This window comes from Phytophthora cinnamomi (assembly GCF_018691715.1).
Source record: "Phytophthora cinnamomi strain GKB4 chromosome Unknown Contig45, whole genome shotgun sequence".
NCBI classification, from domain to species: Eukaryota; Oomycota; class Peronosporomycetes; order Peronosporales; family Peronosporaceae; genus Phytophthora; species Phytophthora cinnamomi.
In genome coordinates, this window is record NW_027150978.1 from 819,727 (window position 1) to 838,871 (window position 19,145).

The 19,145-nt window shown below is 53.1% G+C and overlaps 5 protein-coding genes across 5 annotated transcripts; 3 read left to right on the forward strand and 2 right to left on the reverse strand.

Moving 5' to 3' along the window:
- Positions 1-2,009: 2,009 nt before the first annotated feature.
- IUM83_15676 (pleiotropic drug resistance protein ABC superfamily) lies at positions 2,010-2,351 on the reverse strand (the record flags this gene model as incomplete). Its single annotated transcript, XM_067940510.1, has 1 exon — positions 2,010-2,351. One exon carries the CDS (start codon positions 2,349-2,351, stop codon positions 2,010-2,012), a length of 342 nt encoding a protein of 113 aa, XP_067790587.1.
- Positions 2,352-2,770: 419 nt separating this feature from the next.
- Positions 2,771-5,225, forward strand: IUM83_15677 (Pol protein; the record flags this gene model as incomplete). Its single annotated transcript, XM_067940511.1, has 4 exons — positions 2,771-2,954; positions 3,522-3,668; positions 3,739-4,369; positions 4,550-5,225. The coding sequence occupies 4 exons, from the start codon at positions 2,771-2,773 to the stop codon at positions 5,223-5,225; spliced, it is 1,638 nt and encodes a 545-aa protein (XP_067790666.1).
- Positions 5,226-5,631: 406 nt separating this feature from the next.
- Positions 5,632-7,787, reverse strand: IUM83_15678 (Pleiotropic drug resistance protein ABC Superfamily; the record flags this gene model as incomplete). The annotated part of the gene is made up of 2 exons (XM_067940512.1): positions 5,632-6,894; positions 6,963-7,787. 2 exons carry the CDS (start codon positions 7,785-7,787, stop codon positions 5,632-5,634), a joined length of 2,088 nt encoding a protein of 695 aa, XP_067790588.1.
- A 1,358-nt stretch (positions 7,788-9,145) lies between these two features.
- On the forward strand, positions 9,146-13,180 carry IUM83_15679 (Pleiotropic drug resistance protein ABC Superfamily; the record flags this gene model as incomplete). The annotated part of the gene is made up of 1 exon (XM_067940513.1): positions 9,146-13,180. The coding sequence occupies one exon, from the start codon at positions 9,146-9,148 to the stop codon at positions 13,178-13,180; it is 4,035 nt and encodes a 1,344-aa protein (XP_067790670.1).
- Positions 13,181-15,838: 2,658 nt separating this feature from the next.
- On the forward strand, positions 15,839-17,165 carry IUM83_15680 (endonuclease exonuclease phosphatase family protein; the record flags this gene model as incomplete). Its single annotated transcript, XM_067940514.1, has 2 exons — positions 15,839-16,717; positions 16,779-17,165. The coding sequence occupies 2 exons, from the start codon at positions 15,839-15,841 to the stop codon at positions 17,163-17,165; spliced, it is 1,266 nt and encodes a 421-aa protein (XP_067790621.1).
- Positions 17,166-19,145: the final 1,980 nt, after the last annotated feature.

A 19,145-nucleotide genomic window follows, 5' to 3' on the forward strand; every position in this document is an offset into this window, starting at 1 on the left:
TTACCTCCCTGCTGCTGGTAACCAGCAGTTGTTGCGTTCGAGAGGTCCATTGGCTCCGGACCTCCCGTCCTCGCTACCGGGCGCGGTTGCGGCCTCGGTACGTTTACATGGAGTTTAGCCTGCCGCAGGCTAAACTCTTCTTGCATGGCAAGAGTGATTGCAGCTTCGAGAGTACTCGGGTACTCTCGGAAGAGATAGGTCTTCACAGGCCCATCTCTAAGCCCTTCATGAACGTGACGACCTTGGTCGCCTCGTCAATCGGGTTAGTCACGATATTTGATACCAAATACCGTGCGCGCTGCGCGTAAGCATGAACGTCATGCTTACCCTGCTGAAGGTCGAGGAACTCCGCCCTCGACCGGAACTCGTTTGCGGGGGCTCAAACGCTTGTTTGAGCTCCTCTTTGAACACTTCGTACGTGCTGAAGCACGTAGGATCGGAGAGTCGGCGTCCATACGCCCAACTCCTTGCGCGTCCGCCAAGGCAGGACATGGCGAACGCGACCTTCGACAGCGGGTCGACGATGCGTCGAGCCGCTATGGCTGTGTCGAGTTCGACAAGCCATCGGAGGAGAGGCTCGCCCTCTCTTCCCACATAATTGCTTACGCTCAACTTTAATGGTTGAGCACGCGGTGTCGTCCCTGACGACGCCGTCACTGAGGAAGCAGCATCACGCTGCTCCTTCATGATGAAGCCCAGAGCAACACCATGTTGCTCCGTCGGCGATAGCGTACGCAGCATTGTAGCTATCGCCGCTTCTCCAATGACTGTTGACAGTCGTTGGAGGGCCTCCCACTCTGGGTCAGACAGGTGGGGGCAGTCAGCGCGTGCAACATGCGTTGCAGGCGTGTTGGAGTTCTCCATGGGCACCTCCGTGCTCATGTGGTTCTCGGCTCCGCGTTCGTACGCCGCGTACGAACGTCAAGCAGTCGGTCGTTGGACGGACTACAAAGTGCTACCAGGTGTAGTGGGTCTAACTTGACTCACTACTTTAGCTTACACGTTGCGCAACGTGTATGAGGAAGCGTAAGTACTTAGTAATTACTTAGGTTAATTATATTTGAATACACAAATATAAGTTAAGTAACAAAAGGACTTAGATTAGGTAAAATGAGAACTGTATTGTTTGTAAATTGATCTTCCTCTAAAATCTGCTAAAAACTGTTTATCATCTATGAAAGGGTTGGCAGCGGCTGGCTGTCAGAGCCCCGCTAATATGCATGTCTCTGATTGGTAGAAAGATGCTGCTTTCTACCAATAGGATCTTTTGGGTGTGTGTGGACCACTCACTGTGGTGGTCCACTTCAATGTATCCATCGGTGTGTCTTACACCAATGTGAGGAAGTATCCAAAACGTTTAACAGATAACCTATCTGTTAAATTCACAAGTGGCTTGCAGCCACTTGTACGTGTAACCCCGTTACAGTGGAGAAGCTGCTCAAGAAACGAACTAGACATCGCAAATGTCAATGGCTCGTGAAGTGGCATGGGTTGCCGGAGCATGATGCAACCTGGGAAAGCGAAGCGCAGATCAAGCACGTTTCGCATTGGCGTCAACTCCGGGATGAGTATCGACTCCGCCAACGCGAAGTCAACCAGGGGGAGATGCCAGGCCCACCTCTGGCCTGCTGAGCAAGCAAGCCAGAGCGATGCGGCCCAAAGGATCTGCTTTGCTTGCTCGGGGCCAGAGGCTTGAAGTTCCTGTGACAACTACCCGAGAGGGTCAGCCGTCACAGTGAACATGCATTTTGTAGGGAAAAAAACATGAAAAAGAAACAGTGAACATGCATTTTGTAGGAAAAAAATGAAAAGAAAACAAAAAGACGCAGGGTAGCACATAGTCAAGGAAAACCCCAGAAATATGCGAAGAGAGCCCTGTGCTCGCGTAGGAGCACAGCGAGGCATGCATGTTAGGCTAGCAGTAGCAATTCAGTATTAAATAAACCGTCTACCCCGCACATCGACCACAACTACCGCGCTTCTCGACAGGACCAACACTCGCACACACTTCAGCGACAAACACTCTTCGGGCCCAACGCGACAATGTCCATCTGCTCGCAGTACCCCGTAGCGCGCCGGATAGCAAGATCGGTGGCCGGGTGTCCATTGAGCATGATGTCGCCACGGATTTCACATCCAGGCTTGCATCCTGCAATGACGTCCATGAGCGTGATCTTACCTGCTCCGGAGGACCCCATGAGTGCGGTGATAGTGCCGGGCAGCGCGAAACCGCTGACGCCCTTGAGCAGGTCGATGGTGGCTTTGGGGTGCGTTGGGTCTGGCACTGAGTACCACAAGTCCCGGAACGCTAGTGTGACGGGAATGAAGTTTCTCTCGGTTGGCTGGGTCATTGGGATTGAAATATCGCTATCGGATAACTTCCCCGCTTTGGCTGGTCTTGGCGTGGCTATGGCAGTATAGTCCATTGACGCCGGCGAACTGCGTGCGTCTTTGGGCACATTTAACCCCTTAAACGCGACAGCCTGGACCGTACATGTTACCAGAAAATCCTTAACGTGTACGGTCCACGTTAAGGATTTTTGACTTGAAATTAGTAAGCCCGTATACAAATTTTAAGTCAATGTGGGGTAGGTGGCGTACCCTTTCCCTCCCGACGAGTACTACGGTTTGGCATAGATAGTACGAACTTCAAGTATAAGAAACAACAGGTACAGTGATGGTGCATGCTCATCTTTATTTCTTCTCAGAGGTGAGTTCAGCCGCCACTCATTTGTCTCCCTCAGTTTCAGAATCGTCGGCTGCAGCAGAGATGGCATTTCAGGCACGATGGCGCCAGCTCACCAAAGCTGGCTGGAGAAGCAGCAAGGCCACCGGCTTATCGGACAGCTTCACGTGCGTCGTGTCTGGGAAGAAGAAGAAGGGGGGCGTGCGCGGGCAGGACTACGTCGTGGGCGAGGAGGAACTAATGAATTATCTCGACCGTATTGACTGGGGTAAGTTTGCGCGGCCCTGCATGTTACAGCGCTTCCTAACGTCCTCCCTGTCGTGCATGTCCTAGAACTAGCTGCAAAGGCCCAAGATGTTGCTTCACCCACGGGACTTCCTCACGGCTCGAGTGATACTTCAGCAACCACGGCGACCAACACGAAAAGCCCACCCCCGAAAAAGTCCAGGAGAAGCACCGGGAAACGAAAGCGGATCAAAAGAAGCAAGCAACAGCGGCGGGCAAGCGTCGAAGCAAGCAGCTCTGAAGCCAGCGAAGGTCCGACAACGGCATTGTATGATACATGTTTTGATTATCGCTTAACCTGTACTACGCTAGAATCTTGTACTGATTCGGCGGAGCCTGATGGAGATGCAGCAACGATGACACCTCTGGCTGCTCGTGACGAAGCTTTCTCTGGCGTATCACCGCGTGACATATCCTGTAACAATGACGGGGACGAGTCCAGCTCGGGCGATGATTCTTCCCGGACGAGCTTACACGGTATGACGCTGTGCATACACGTTATTGAGGCTCAGTGTGTCTAATTATCTTGTATTTCTTTGTTATCGTGTAGCCGCATCGCTTCAAACCCGCCGCCGCTTGGACGACGAATTCGTTGGTGCAGTCGCGACTGTTGCTGAGAGTGATGTTACTCCTCGCTTCGATGAACGAGCGATCATACTTGATGAGGAAATGAAAGAAGAAGTTGAGGTTGAGCGAGGTGAGCCGAAGATGTATATACACGATAAGTGACGTTGCTAATATGTATATACATGCTAACAAACCGACAGAGAGCGAAACAGACGGCCATGTGAAGTACTCAACACTCGACTCGGTCGGTGAAAACGACGAAGGCACTGGCTGGGGTGATGATGCGCTTACTGAAGACGGCGAACCGTGTGTGAATCTTGACGAGGACGGCCCTGCACAACCAGAACTGCGGTACGACCCAGCTATCATGTTTGACCCGGAGCTCCTTATAGCTGCCGGAGGTGCTGATCAGCTTGCTGGTAGTAATGTGCCCAAGGAGCTGCTCGAGACGATTACCAAACGTGGCCGGAAGCCGCTCATCCAGCAAACCCCGTACGACTATCTCATGGAGCCATACGAGCCCCGCCCAGCCAACTCAATGCAGACATACTACCCTAGGCTGTATGATGGAGAATATGGACCTACTTCTCGACCGTTGATAGCTGCATCTACACCGTCTGGTGCGTTCTTTTTCTTTGCTCAGCCAACGCTTTGGGAGGACATAGCAACTACGAGCAACGGCTACTTTAGGGAGAAGATGGAGGAAAGGATTGAAGGCAAATGCGCTAAGCAGGAAGCCCGCAAGAAGAAGCACCCCGACTTCAAGCCGAAGACACAAGACCAGATAAGAGAAGAGCTCCAAAAGACTGAAGACATCACTGCCCGAGACCTGTGTGTGACAAACTATCTGGCCAACAATCCGATGTTGCTTGTCCACGAGTGCTGAAGGATTACCAAACACTAATGGGCGGCGTGGACGTGCACGATCAACTTCGTCTGCAGCGGCAACTACTGATATCCTGTATGTACATCTTATCAAATATGCTAATCGTGTATGTACATGCCAAACAGGTATTCATTGCAGCTTGCCATCAAATACAAGAAGTATTACAAGTCTCTTTTCTTGGGGCTCGTAGATCTCGCTATAATCAACGCCTACATTGTGTACAACGCGCGGCGAGCGGCGGACGGATTGAAGAAGATGAGCCACGTCAAGTTCCTGAAGAAGCTGCACTTGGAACTCTGTCAGCTGACGGAGGACGACTGGGAGGGGGTGTTAAGTGCTGAGGACGCCCAAGCAACGCCGTCGAAGGCCCCAGCGCAGCCACGAAATGGAGGACATGTTCCTGTTCCAAATGACGAGTGGCGCCCAGGCAACAGCCAAGCAGGCCGAAAGCGGCGGACGCGAGCTTGCAAGGTGTGCTCGTTGCTGAAGGGCACCGATGACGCAAAAGGCGGCGACTCGTCGCTCTATTGCAGCGACTGCAAGTTGAAGACCTCCTCGAAGAAGCCGATGGCTTGGCGCGTGTTCCTCTGCGATAAAGTTCGCCACAAGCACAACGGAGCAGCCATGTCGTGCTTCGAGATATGGCATAAAGCGTGGCGGAACGGAACCCTTCTGTCGAAGAGAGCGAGGAAGCGCAACATTCGAGCTCGGACGCCGGCGGTGCTGTCTGTTGAGGGCGCTGCAGAAGAAGAGGATGCGGCTTCCGACGAAGGGTCGACAACGGGCGGCCCCCACCAGTAAAAGCGAGCACGCACTGCTAGCACCGCGGAGTAAGCAAAGAGTATGTCCTTGATTCTGTCCCTTTTCAATACATATTGCTCTGTCACAACGTCCGGTGCAAACATCTGGGTATTGTTATTGCGACTTTGCACAGCTTTGGTACAGCTTTGTTCCTGTCCATCCTGGTTTTATCGCCGAAATGGACTTATTTTGTTTTGGTACATACAAGTTACACGTTAAACGCGTATCATTAGCGGGTAATATCATGGCGATAAATGATAAGCGAGGAGCCGGATTTGTAGGAGTAGGTTTACGGTGTGCCTATCCAATATACACGATACCAAAACATCTTGGTTTCATTATAGTAACCGCACCCCTTGACAAACACGATAATTCGACCGATGGGAGCGCTGAAAAGGCTTCGCGTTCAAGGGGTTAACTTAAAATTCGTGGGTTCTTCGGTACGATGGAATTCCAGGACGGCCCAAGCAACTGTCATGAAGACAATGTACATGCCGGTCAAATAAGCGATTCCCAGCCACAGCCACATTCGCCGCGTTGGAACATCAAACGAGTTCAAGGAGTACTCGCTCATCGTCATGCCAAACTTCTCGCAGTAGTCGACGCCTTCATACACACAGACATCGAAGCGAGAATCCGTGTACTGGTTCACTGTCGATGCTCGAAGACTCCAAGCTTGAGGACTGATCCAGTACATCCAAATCAAATAGCCGGGCATCTGCCTTCTCGTGATCACGAAGCCACAGAACAACGTTGAGAAAAACAGCGACAGTTGACTGAGTGGCCCCGCCACGTTCATGTCTGGTAGCACGGCCGCGAGGAAGAAAAACCAAGCTGCGAACATCATACTCGTCAGAAACAAGACCAGCTCGAACAAAAGGAAGCCTGCAGCTGTCGATACAAACCCGCACATCCAGTAGATGATGGAGCCAAAAAGCAGCGTTTCCATGAAAGCCAGCGGAATTTGGCTCACGGATGTGGCCAAAACAAAGGACGAAGTGCGGAAGAAGTTCGCTCCGCGTTGCTTGTTGAACACATCACGAAGGTTCATGAATGTCGGCATTTGAGCCGACTGACCGACCGTCACAAAATTAATTGCCACGTACACCATGCCGATAACCACTTGGGTGTCCGCTTCATCGAACTGAAAAAAAGTGCTGCCGTTCAACAGACCCAGCATCACAGACATCAAGAATCGGCTCTTCAGTAGCGCCGTATTGCGCAAAGTGACTGTCATTTGACGCCGTATCAACGTGAGCGTGCCGTCCCAGAAGTTCTGGTGGAACTCGGGTCGAACCTCCATGAACTTGGAGGTGTCAGACAGTAGCGACCGATCCAGCGGCGTGTTCAATGCAGCCGTCATGTCGTCTCGGACAGATGAGGTCTCAAACGCGTGGGCGAACTCGCACGCACTGGCGGGGCATGCTCCCACTTCGTACTGCCGCTGCTTGCTCGTGCCCAGATCCAACAGAAAATCGGCCACGTCGCGGGTGGCAGGACAGCGGAAGCCCAAACGCTCGAAGTACCCCAGCGCCTCCGACCGAGGACCATGGTACATCACGTACCCGTCGTTGAGCAGAATCACGTCGTCAAACAGAGCGAACACCTCCGGGGACGGCTGCAGCAGCGAGATGACCACCGTTTTGCGCAACGCCTTGGCCAGGCTGCGCTGCGTCGAGATGATGTCGAACGTCGCAGCGCGTCGAGGCCCGTGCTGATCTCGTCCATGAGCAGCACGAACTTGTTACCGAACGCCATCTCGCCGGTCGTCACGCGCTTGCGCTCGCCGCCCGACACGCCGCGCAGCATGGCATCGCCCAGGATGGTGTTCTGACAGGCTTCTAAACCGAGTTGCCGGATCACCACGTCCGGGTAGTGCTGGTACGTGGCTCGGAGTACGTCGAGCGCCTGTTGGTTCTGCTCGGGCGTGCCGCGCGAGAACAACTTCTCCTCGTGCTTGGACAGCTTGCCGCCCGTGCACGTGTTGGCGAACTCGAGCGTCTCCTTGACGGTGAGCGTCGGCAAGTGCTTGTCGTGCTGGTCCACGAAGGACACGAACTGCGGCAGTCGCGCGCGCAGCTCGCCTTGCGCAATGCCGTTGTACGTCACCTCACCGTCCACGCGCAGCGTGCGCATGTCGGTGGACAGTCTGCCGCCCAGCATCTTGAGGAGTGAGGACTTGCCGGAGCCGGGCTGGCCCAGCACGAGTGTCATGGTGCCGGGCTTCAGCACGCCGCTCACGTTGCGGAGGATGTCTTTCGTCACGATGTGCTTCTTGGCGTTCATGCGGATGGCCGCCATCTTGACGGTGTTGGTGAGCGTGGGCAGCTCGGTCTTGAGGTTGGTCTCGTCCTTGACGACGACGTCGGCGGAGATGGAGACGTTGTGGAACCGCACCTCCATCTGCGGGAGCGGTTGTCCGAGCGCGGCCTGCATGCGCGTGGAAATGTGCTCGTGCAGAGCGAGTGGGCCTTGGGCCATGAGAGCTTCCCCACTGTCGTGCCCGATGGGTGGGACTTTGGCCAGGCCCTTATCGTCGTTCTTGGGGATCAAAGGACCCATGCTTAGCGCAGTCTCCGAGTAAGCGAATGTGAGGAAATTGGGAAATGGCGTCTGCGGGGTGGCGGGGTGCATTTTTGTGCTGGTAATTGCCAACTCGGAAGATGATGTACTTGGGAACACAGCACAATTGTGCTCATAATCGCTTTCGCGGCACTAACGTTGAGGATTATGTAGCGAGTAATGTTGATAATCTACTTGAATGGTAGATGTAGGCACCGGTCGACATCAAAAATGCACGTCAAGCTACAGTTGTGATACTAAACCTATCGAGGGAGTGATGACCTCGAGCGCCCATTTGTTCCATCTAGTGTTGTAGTCCACAACTTGAAGGGACCCAAGTGTAGTACCAACCAAGTATATCAACTTGAATTCCTGCCCTGTAGGGACCAAAGGTCCCACCTATACTTCAGACGTCGGGATGACGTGAGCTATCCACACTGAACCACACCAGTCGGCAAGACAACACTGATGCGACACATGTACTGCACAGTGGACTTTGCTTAGTCATAAAAAAATACTTTCACATGCACCCTCACCATGTGCCCAATGTCCCTGGACGAAGGTGACTGGCTGTTTTCAATGAGGCACCACGGTCGAACAAATCCGGTAGACGAACACATTGACTGCTCGTCTATTAGGCATGTGTAGGAAATAACATCCCCCAAATGTACTTCGGAAAGATACAGCTCTGAACGCGAGAGCTGAGCTGTTCCGACCGTAAGTGCCATAAGCACCAGACTTGGTCGACGGACCCAACAGCTCTATGTGTAGTGAGGAGACTACCAACACGGCGCGTCTTCGGGTTGTACCGACTAAATCGCAACAAATTCAACCAACACGTATCGAGCCAACAGAATGAGACAACTGAGCAACGGCTCACCCATCAACAAAACAGAAAATACCATAATTCTAGAAAATAGAATAATCATATATTCTCTAGATTTAGTTCTAAGGTGGAAATATAATAGAGCTTCTAATTCATTAACAATTTTCAGAAGTTACACTCTTCTGATTCTTCCTACGAACAGACCGTACATGAACACAGCGAGCAGACCGACCATGTACAGGCCAGGCCGGACGGGAGCTCGGCAGGCAAGGAATGCACTCTGACGGGCTGACCTTGCGCAGCTTCGTCCCTCACGTGTGCGGACGATTACAATGCCAATTGTTTATGCAGTACCCCGTGCCAAAACCAGGTGTGTTGAGCACGTTGACTCGATACGCAGTTCACTTACCAACTTGCACAGTGTAACTTCAACACGCCTTCACCGCCACAACTTGCAATGGCAACCATTAGTACATGCAATTTCTTTGACAATGCACACCCATCCGTCGGGCACGACAGTGGGGAAGCTCTCATGGCCCAAGGCCCACTCGCTCTGCACGAGCACATTTCCACGCGCATGCAGGCCGCGCTCGGACAACCGCTCCCGCAGATGGAGGTGCGGTTCCACAACGTCTCCATCTCCGCCGACGTCGTCGTCAAGGACGAGACCAACCTCAAGACCGAGCTGCCCACGCTCACCAACACCGTCAAGATGGCGGCCATCCGCATGAACGCCAAGAAGCACATCGTGACGAAAGACATCCTCCGCAACGTGAGCGGCGTGCTGAAGCCCGGCACCATGACGCTCGTGCTGGGCCAGCCCGGCTCCGGCAAGTCCTCACTCCTCAAGATGCTGGGCGGCAGACTGTCCACCGACATGCGCACGCTGCGCGTGGACGGTGAGGTGACGTACAACGGCATTGCGCAAGGCGAGCTGCGCGCGCGACTGCCGCAGTTCGTGTCCTTCGTGGACCAGCACGACAAGCACTTGTCGACGCTCACCGTCAAGGAGACGCTCGAGTTCGCCAACGCGTGCACGGGCGGCAAGCTGTCCAAGCACGAGGAGAAGTTGTTCTCGCGCGGCACGCCCGAGCAGAACCAACAGGCTCTCGACGTACTCCGAGCCACGTACCAGCACTACCCGGACGTGGTGATCCGGCAACTCGGTTTAGAAGCCTGTCAGAACACCATCCTGGGCGATGCCATGCTGCGCGGCGTGTCGGGCGGCGAGCGCAAGCGCGTGACGACCGGCGAGATGGCGTTCGGTAACAAGTTCGTGCTGCTCATGGACGAGATCAGCACGGGCCTCGACAGCGCCGCGACGTTCGACATCATCTCGACGCAGCGCAGCCTGGCCAAGGCGTTGCGCAAAACGGTGGTCATCTCGCTGCTGCAGCCGTCCCCGGAGGTGTTCGCTCTGTTTGACGACGTGATTCTGCTCAACGACGGGTACGTGATGTACCATGGTCCTCGGTCGGAGGCGCTGGGGTACTTCGAGCGTTTGGGCTTCCGCTGTCCTGCCACCCGCGACGTGGCCGATTTTCTGTTGGATCTGGGCACGAGCAAGCAGCGGCAGTACGAAGTGGGAGCATGCCCCGCCAGTGCGTGCGAGTTCGCCCACGCGTTTGAGACCTCATCTGTCCGAGACGACATGACGGCTGCATTGAACACGCCGCTGGATCGGTCGCTACTGTCTGACACCTCCAAGTTCATGGAGGTTCGACCCGAGTTCCACCAGAACTTCTGGGACGGCACGCTCACGTTGATACGGCGTCAAATGACAGTCACTTTGCGCAATACGGCGCTACTGAAGAGCCGATTCTTGATGTCTGTGATGCTGGGTCTGTTGAACGGCAGCACTTTTTTTCAGTTCGATGAAGCGGACACCCAAGTGGTTATCGGCATGGTGTACGTGGCAATTAATTTTGTGACGGTCGGTCAGTCGGCTCAAATGCCGACATTCATGAACCTTCGTGATGTGTTCAACAAGCAACGCGGAGCGAACTTCTTCCGCACTTCGTCCTTTGTTTTGGCCACATCCGTGAGCCAAATTCCGCTGGCTTTCATGGAAACGCTGCTTTTTGGCTCCATCATCTACTGGATGTGCGGGTTTGTATCGACAGCTGCAGGCTTCCTTTTGTTCGAGCTGGTCTTGTTTCTGACGAGTATGATGTTCGCAGCTTGGTTTTTCTTCCTCGCGGCCGTGCTACCAGACATGAACGTGGCGGGGCCACTCAGTCAACTGTCGCTGTTTTTCTCAACGTTGTTCTGTGGCTTCGTGATCACGAGAAGGCAGATGCCCGGCTATTTGATTTGGATGTACTGGATCAGTCCTCAAGCTTGGAGTCTTCGAGCATCGACAGTGAACCAGTACACGGATTCTCGCTTCGATGTCTGTGTGTATGAAGGCGTCGACTACTGCGAGAAGTTTGGCATGACGATGAGCGAGTACTCCTTGAATTCGTTTGATGTTCCAACGCGGCGAATGTGGCTGTGGCTGGGAATCGCTTATTTGACCGGCATGTACATTGTCTTCATGACAGTTGCTTGGGCCGTCCTGGAATTCCATCGTACCGAAGAACCCACGAATTTTAAGTTAAATGTGCCCAAAGACGCACGCAGTTCGCCGGCGTCAATGGACTATACTGCCATAGCCACGCCAAGACCAGCCAAAGCGGGGAAGTTATCCGATAGCGATATTTCAATCCCAATGACCCAGCAAACCGAGAGAAACTTCATTCCTGTCACACTGGCATTCCGGGACTTGTGGTACTCAGTGCCAGACCCAACGCACCCCAAAGCCACCATCGACCTGCTCAAGGGCGTCAGCGGCTTCGCGCTGCCCGGCACTATCACCGCACTCATGGGGTCCTCCGGAGCAGGCAAGACCACGCTCATGGACGTCATTGCAGGACGCAAGACTGGAGGTGAAATTCGTGGCGACATCATGCTCAATGGACACCCGGCCACCGATCTTGCTATCCGGCGCGCTACGGGGTACTGCGAGCAGATGGACATCCACTCGGACGCGTCTACATTCCGTGAGGCGTTGACATTTAGTGCGTTCCTACGCCAAGGTGCTGATATCCCTGACAGCCAGAAGTACGACTCCATTAACGAGTGCCTGGAGCTGCTGGACTTGCACCCGATCGCCGACCAGATCATCCGCGGCAGCTCCACGGAGCAGATGAAGCGCCTGACGATCGGAGTGGAGCTGGCGGCGCAACCCAGCGTATTGTTCCTGGATGAGCCGACGAGTGGTCTCGACGCTCGATCGGCCAAGCTCATCATGGACGGCGTGCGTAAGGTGGCGGACACGGGTCGCACCATCGTGTGCACGATCCACCAGCCGTCGGCGATGGTGTTCGAAGTGTTCGACAGTCTCTTGCTGCTGAAGCGCGGTGGTGAGATGGTGTTCTTTGGGGATCTGGGTGAGAAGGCGGTGAACCTGATCAAGTACTTCGAGTCGATTGACGGTGTGGGGAAACTCGAGAAGGACTATAACCCGGCGACGTGGATGCTGGATGTTATCGGCGCGGGTGTAGGCAACGAAAACGGGCCGAAGACGGATTTCGTGTCACTGTTCAAGTCGAGCGAACAGTACCGCCAGCTCGAATCGAACATGGACCGGGAGGGTGTAGCGCGGCCTTCGCCTTCGTTGCCTCCTTTGGAGTTCAAGCGCAAGCGCGCCGCGAGTAATTGGGTGCAGGCGACGTTCTTGACGAAGCGCTGGTTCGATCTGTACTGGCGGACACCGTCATTCAACCTGACTCGTATCGTTGTGTCAATGGTCCTCGCGATCTCGCTTGGAGTTTCTTACTTGGATACGGAGTACGTCTCGTACCAAGGGGTCAACTCTGGTATGGGTATGGTCTACATGGCGGCAGTGAATATGACGATTATCACTTTTAACGGCTCGCTCCCAATTACGTGCAAGGAGCAGACAGCGTTCTACCGCGAGCGAGCTTCTGAATCATACAACGCGTTTTGGTACTTCGTTGGTGCTACACTCGTCGAAATCCCGTATTGCTTTGGGACGACGCTGCTGTTCATGGCGATATTCTACCCAATGGCCGATTTCACGGGTGTACCTGCTTTCTTTACGTTCTGGCTCAGCTTGTCGCTCATTGTCCTGCTGATGTCCTACTTCGGGCAGTTTCTAGCTTTCTTGTTGCCAAGCCTCGAGGTCGCGTCAGTCTTCATGGTGATTGTCAATATCGTTTGCACCCTGTTCACCGGTTTTAATCCACCTGCGATCGCTATTCCCAGCGGCTACAAGTGGATCTACCACATCGTTCCAAACAAGTACGCATTTGCAAGTTTGGCCGCCATTGTGTTTGGTGATTGTCCAAGCGATGGGGATGACAGTGAACGTGGTTGCCGGTCTATGACTGGGACTCCTCCAAGCTTGCCTCAAGGGATCACTTTGAAGGATTATCTGGAAACAATGTTCCTCATCAAGCACAGTGACATTTGGAGAAACGTTGGGGTCCTTCTTCTGTGGATCGCCGTGCTTCGGTTGCTCTCGCTGCTGGCATTAAGGTACGTGAACCACCAGACAAAGTAAAATCTCTGGGCGATAAAAATATTGGAATGTGATGTTTGATTTTTTTCAATGCTGAAAGCGGTGTTTTCGACCAATGAAGTGAGCCATGTTTTTCAAGCATCTGTCTCAAGCCAAACTCTACATCACGACACGCCACGGCTTTGCACTAGGCCTGCCTAGCCAACAGAATTGTAGCCAGCTTCGTTTTAGTTTAGGGGGCACCGTTCTTAGCTCTCAGCTTGCACTCAGGCCAACTCGCTACCCGAGTTTTCAGCACCCACCACGCCACTCCCGGGGACTGCCTCGCATCGAATCACTGCGACACTCGTTGCGAGGCATGCCTTCGACGCTCTAAGAACTGTCGCCTTTTACCTCAAACGTGTTCACGGAGGAACGCTTGAAAATTGAAGAATTTACCTCGACGAATCCGTGGTGTGGTATCACGGGCATATGCACACGGTTCTCGTTCTCGGACCGCGATATGTTGGCGCTATCGAGCAAGACAACGCCGGGGGTAGACCTTGTACTCTTTCTTCAATAGCTTAGACAGATTCTGGGCATGCAGAAATCGATCTTGGCGGAGTATACCCAGCATCGCCATTACCAGTTGCTGTCGGCAACAGTGCCCAAGATAATTCGTTCGTAATCCGCACCAGGATAAAATGTATGGTGGCCATCTTACTGCTGCGTGTGGGTGGGTGGGTGGGTGGGGGGATTCGTAATACTGCAGTAAGATCCACTGCGAATCAGCGACGTTACTAGAACGCTTACTTTGTTAGAACCTCACTCCGCAACTTCCCCACTTCGTGATAATACGTTTGTACTGCGCTGTTTGTTTGCAAACTGCCTTCTAAGCACCGTGATCATGAATATGCCAGGCCTTACCCTCTTGAACCAAGCCAGTATCTCTGCCGACTTCCGCAGCGTGAACAAGGCAACCTCGGCAAGACGGTTGAGGCCCAATGACGACGAAGATGCTGAGAGGGATTACATATCTGGGTTGTCATCCGTAGCAGTGGGCCTATCGAAGATCAGTCCATCAGCACAAGGTCCCGCTAACAAGCTGTGGCTAAAGTCAGGAACGGACCCGGAAAAGGTTTTCAACTATGTACATCTCGGAAAGGCTGGCGTGAAGTTTTCTCCAATGACTGAAGTGCATGGATTCGTTCTCAAATCTGAAATTTGTATTACACGGCAGTACGGGGTGGGCAACAAGTTCAAAAGACTGTGCGAGGTCTGTTTGCTGACGTACAGGCCTTACAAAGCCCTTACCGCGGGACGAAAGTGTAGAGGCTAACGGACATCCGCCGTTGGCGACGAAAACAATAATAACTTCCAGATTTTAAATGTTGGCTTTCAAAAGTTTTCGACGTGGCAGTATACTCAAGTCAATTGGGGTACCCAGACCGAGAGGCCCCGGGGATTCGCAGTTCCCAGGTGTTAGAGAGTCATGATCGTATCTATGCGTCGACGGAAGAATACATGGCTAATACCCTCATCAGGAAAGTTGCGAGTCCTAACTGCGATTGACTTTTAGTCCTCCAGTTGTTGCTCTACAACAGGAAGTGGATGTCTACGAGCGCTGGGGTCAGCACACGAAATACTTGAGTTTAGTGCTGGTAAATAAAGCCTATCGAGGCATATGCCGACAGTGAATCATCTTGAAGGTATTGGACGTAATTTCTTTCTCAGTCCTGCGAGTACTTCCTATATACTGTACATGTAGCGCGGTGAAGGGCTGAGAAGCACCCTTTGCACGAGATTTAACATGTCGATGGTTCTTGGACTCGTGTTTGGAGTCGCCGACGTGGGAGTCGAGTGCACTTCGTACCAAGGCATCAAATCAGGAATGGGTATGATCTTCGTGGCAGCCTCGTATATTACGTTCTTTACCTTCAGTGGAGTCATCCCTGCTCTATTTAAGTACCGAGCGGCATTTTATCGTGAACGAGCGGCCGAGACGTACAGTGTCTTGTCATATTTGACTGGCGCTGTTCTCCTCGAAATCCCGTACTGCTTTTGACTGCGCTGGTCTTCGTGGCAGTGTTCTACCCAATGGTTATGGGAGTTCTTCGCGTACTGGTTCTGTTTATTGCCGCTCGTTCTTCTACAAGCTTCCTACGGACAGCTCTTGACCTATAGTCTTCCGAGCGTGCAGGTACCGTCCGTCGCTTCGCAGTTTATCAACACGGTCAGCATCTTGTTCACCGGCATGAATCGTCCGGCCAACTCGCTCCCTCGAGGCTACGTTTGGCTGTACCAGGTCAACAAACAAGTACACCTCCGCGAGCTTGACGGCGATATTTTTCGCTGCGTGCGACCGTGCGAACGGGCCCGGGTACCAAGTGCTGGCACGCATCCCGTGCTGCCGGATGGCATCACGGTGCATGAATACCTAGACGAGACCTCCTGGGTCACGCACAGCGAAACCTGGCCCAACTGCAGGTACGTTGGCGCCTGGATCGATCCTGACACTGCGCTTCATCAACCACCCAGAAGCGGTAATCTATTTAACCACATCGGAATAAATTTCATTTAACCACATCGGAATAAATTTCATTTTGCACGGTATTATTTTCTTCAATTTATCGCTTATTAAAATAACTCGCGTTAAGTTCGCATCAATTCGAACTTAATTTTCCCCAAAACAAAAACCGAGAGAATTTTTTTTTTACCAGCATGAAGCTGCGCATCCTGACGTTCAACGTCTTCTTCGACGAGGTGGCCCGCTCCGCGCGCATGAAGGCCATCGGGCGGCTGGTGGAGCGCGCGCGGCCCGCCGTCATTGGCTTCCAGGAGGTCACGCGCGAGTCGCTGGCGCTGCTGAAGGCGCAGAGCTGGGCGCGGTTCTACGACTGCAGCGTGGACACGGCCCCGCCCTTCCAGGAGGCCTATTTCGTGGCCCTATTCAGTGCATTGCCCGTGACGTCCCTAGAGACGCACCCGTTCTCCAACACGGGGATGGGCCGGGAGCTGGTGCTCATGCAGGTGGAGCCCGTGCCGGGCCTTTCCCTGTTCGTGGGGACGTCCCACCTCGAAAGTCTGCCTCAGTTCGCAGGCCCTCGGGTGGCCCAATTGAAGGAGAGTCTCAACTTGTTAAGGGACAGAGTGAACAATGCAGAGGGTGACAGTGATGAGGAGGCGGTGGTGGTTGGCCGGAAACGAGGTTTTGGTCAAAGTAGTGGTAGTGGTGGTGGTGGTAGAGTGTGTCTGGGGGCGGTGTTCATGGGGGACACGAATCTGCTGCCCGCGGACATGAAGCTGCTGGACCGGCGACTGGCGGCAGTCGCCAATGTGGACGTGGAGCTGGCCAAGAGTGGCAGATCCAAGTGCCGCCGATGTGGGGGCAAGATTGAGAAGGACGCGGTTCGCGTAGGGAAGATGGCGAAGGACAAGGTGGCCGGAGGGAAGGTGCTGGAGATACGCGAGTGGTTCCATGAGAATTGCTTTGTGGGGGGTGACGGGGCGACGGAAGATGAGAAGAAGTTGGCGAGACGGAAGGGGAAGGAGCTCCGTGGAGAGCAAGTGGAACAGGGGGATGGAGACGGAGTGGATTTGGTACGCTTGAGATTTTGATGGCGGTGGGTTATATTGTGAGCTGACATTTTTGGTGGTGCAGGCGACGGCAGGTCTTCCAGGCGGTTGGAAGGATCTCTGGCTGTCCGTGCCTGGTAATACGGAGGAGAACGGGTACACGTTTGACGGCACGCGTAACTTGCTGGTGATGAACCGATCCTTCCGCAGTCGACTGGATCGCATGTACTTCTACCCTGCACCAAATGAAGAAGCAGCGATGTGCACCTTCGATGAGATCGTGATCGTCGGCCAACAAAAGATCGCCGATGGTTTGTGGTCGTCCGACCACTTTGGGTTGCTTAGTACATTCACGATTCGTGGAGAAAATGAGGAGAGTGGGTCAGCTATGGGTGGTGGAAAGAAGAAGACGCGCCAAACAACATCGGATTTGCTAGCTGGTTCGAAGCAATCGCCGATTTCAATTGACTGAGTCGCGGAGGCTCATGCAGTGTTAATTGCTGCGGCAACAACAACAACGGAACAACGAAACTGTAGAACATGCTGAGCCAAGTTGAGTTCCACTTGTCATAGTGGTAAAGTGTGTGTTAAGAGGAAGAACAAATTGTATTACCGGAAAACATGGTACGGTTCAGGCATGTTTTATTGCGGAAGCTACTGAAATTCTCGACACTGATGCACGTCAGTTAACTTCTAAACTTTCGACGCGGCGGCAAGGGCTTTGTCAAGCTTATTATTGGCAAACAAACCTCGCACAGTCTTTATAACTTGCTCTCCACCCCGCCGTGCCGTGTAGAATATCGTATACTCTTCCAGGGCTCTGTAAAAGACGTGATCCTTCGGCAACTCGAAAATAGCTCCCCCCCACGAAGCCGACATCTGGTTCTGGACAAACTTGGGTTTGAAGCCTTTTTCCGTCCAACTCAGGAACAAGAAACTCTGCAGGTTTTCTCCAAGCGCATCCATACCCCGCGTCTGCTTGAGTAATTGGAAGAGTGGTGCAAGTTCGAATTCCGAAGTGGCGTACCTGCTCCGCAGGAACTTATACGTTTGCAAATCGCCCACTGCCGATGTCCCGTGGTACATTTTGGTGTACTTAAACCACGGCAGGAATATCGAGTTGTATTCCAGTTTGAACGATGTAATTTTCGTTTTTTGCAGACGCAGGATGTTGAAAACCTCCTCCGGAGTATCTCCAGACTTCAGCCACGCCTCGTTTAGGAGCTTGCGCGAAGATGCCGACTCCTCAAATAGGAGTATCTGCATGTATTCAGCTGACGGCTTCCTGTTCGGGATTTTTCTAAGCGACTGAAAAAGTGCCACCAACTCCTCGGCTGAGTTGGACTTTTGCAGTAACTTCAAAACGTCGTTGTCGGTAAACAAGCGATTTCTCAGATTTGAGTACATATCCACGTAATTGAGCCACTGGAGGAACCGCGGGTTATCTTCGAGCTTCACGCTAGCCTTTCCAAGGCGTAAGGTGTTGAAAACTTGTTCCGGGTTCGTCTTCGATTTCAGCCACAACTTGTTCGCGAGCTTCTGAGAAGACGGACTGATTTTCAATAATGTCCCTGCTATCGGCGATAGCCCAGGGATGTAAGCTCTCTCGTTGTTGCCTTGGTTACCCTCACTGTCGATCTCGTCCACATACGACTTTAACGCCCTCCTCTCGAGCACGGTGTTCGAGTGACGTAGGTTGTGGGCAGCGATACTGGCTTGGCCTGGGTGGACAATAGCTGATGAATTGGCCACCACACTGAGAAGGCAGACCACCAACAAAATTATGCAGCACAACCGCATGTGCTCTCGATTGGGAGGCTTCTGAGCCAGTTGCGAAGTGAGGATTGCATTCCCAGATCGTCGTGACCAGATGGGCACCGAATGTACATACACTCTATGTCCGTCCAGTCATTCGTACCACTGTCGTACAGTACACTCCTGGCCAAATTGATCCGGTTTGAAGCGTAACTCACACACTTTTTACGATCTGGCGCTGTGTTTTGGCTATGTTCTGTGTTCGCGGTAGATAGCCGATGGCAGTTGAAGCGTAACTCAAACAATTTTTACGATCTGGCGCGGTACTTTGGCTATGTTGTTCCTGGTGTATGCATTAGTACAGGAGTCCCCGCTGAATCTGCAAAGGTGGGACCAAAAAAAAGTGCTAGGTTACAATATCTGCACAGGTTGCGCATAGACGCTAATGTACTGCTTTTTAATGAAGAATGTTACGGATCGACATAGCTGAGTTTGCGCTAGATACGATGCCCGAATGCATCCAGCAGTTCCTGATAGTGGCAGGAGTTACAGCATTCCAAGCCTGTGACGCCCAACTTAAGGCTGTGTAGATTGAGATCTTCTCCTGCGGCAGCCATACTATATACCGATCAATGCTATCCTCGACCTTAATGCGCGTGAAGTGACTCTTGATGCACGCAATGATACCCTGATCTAA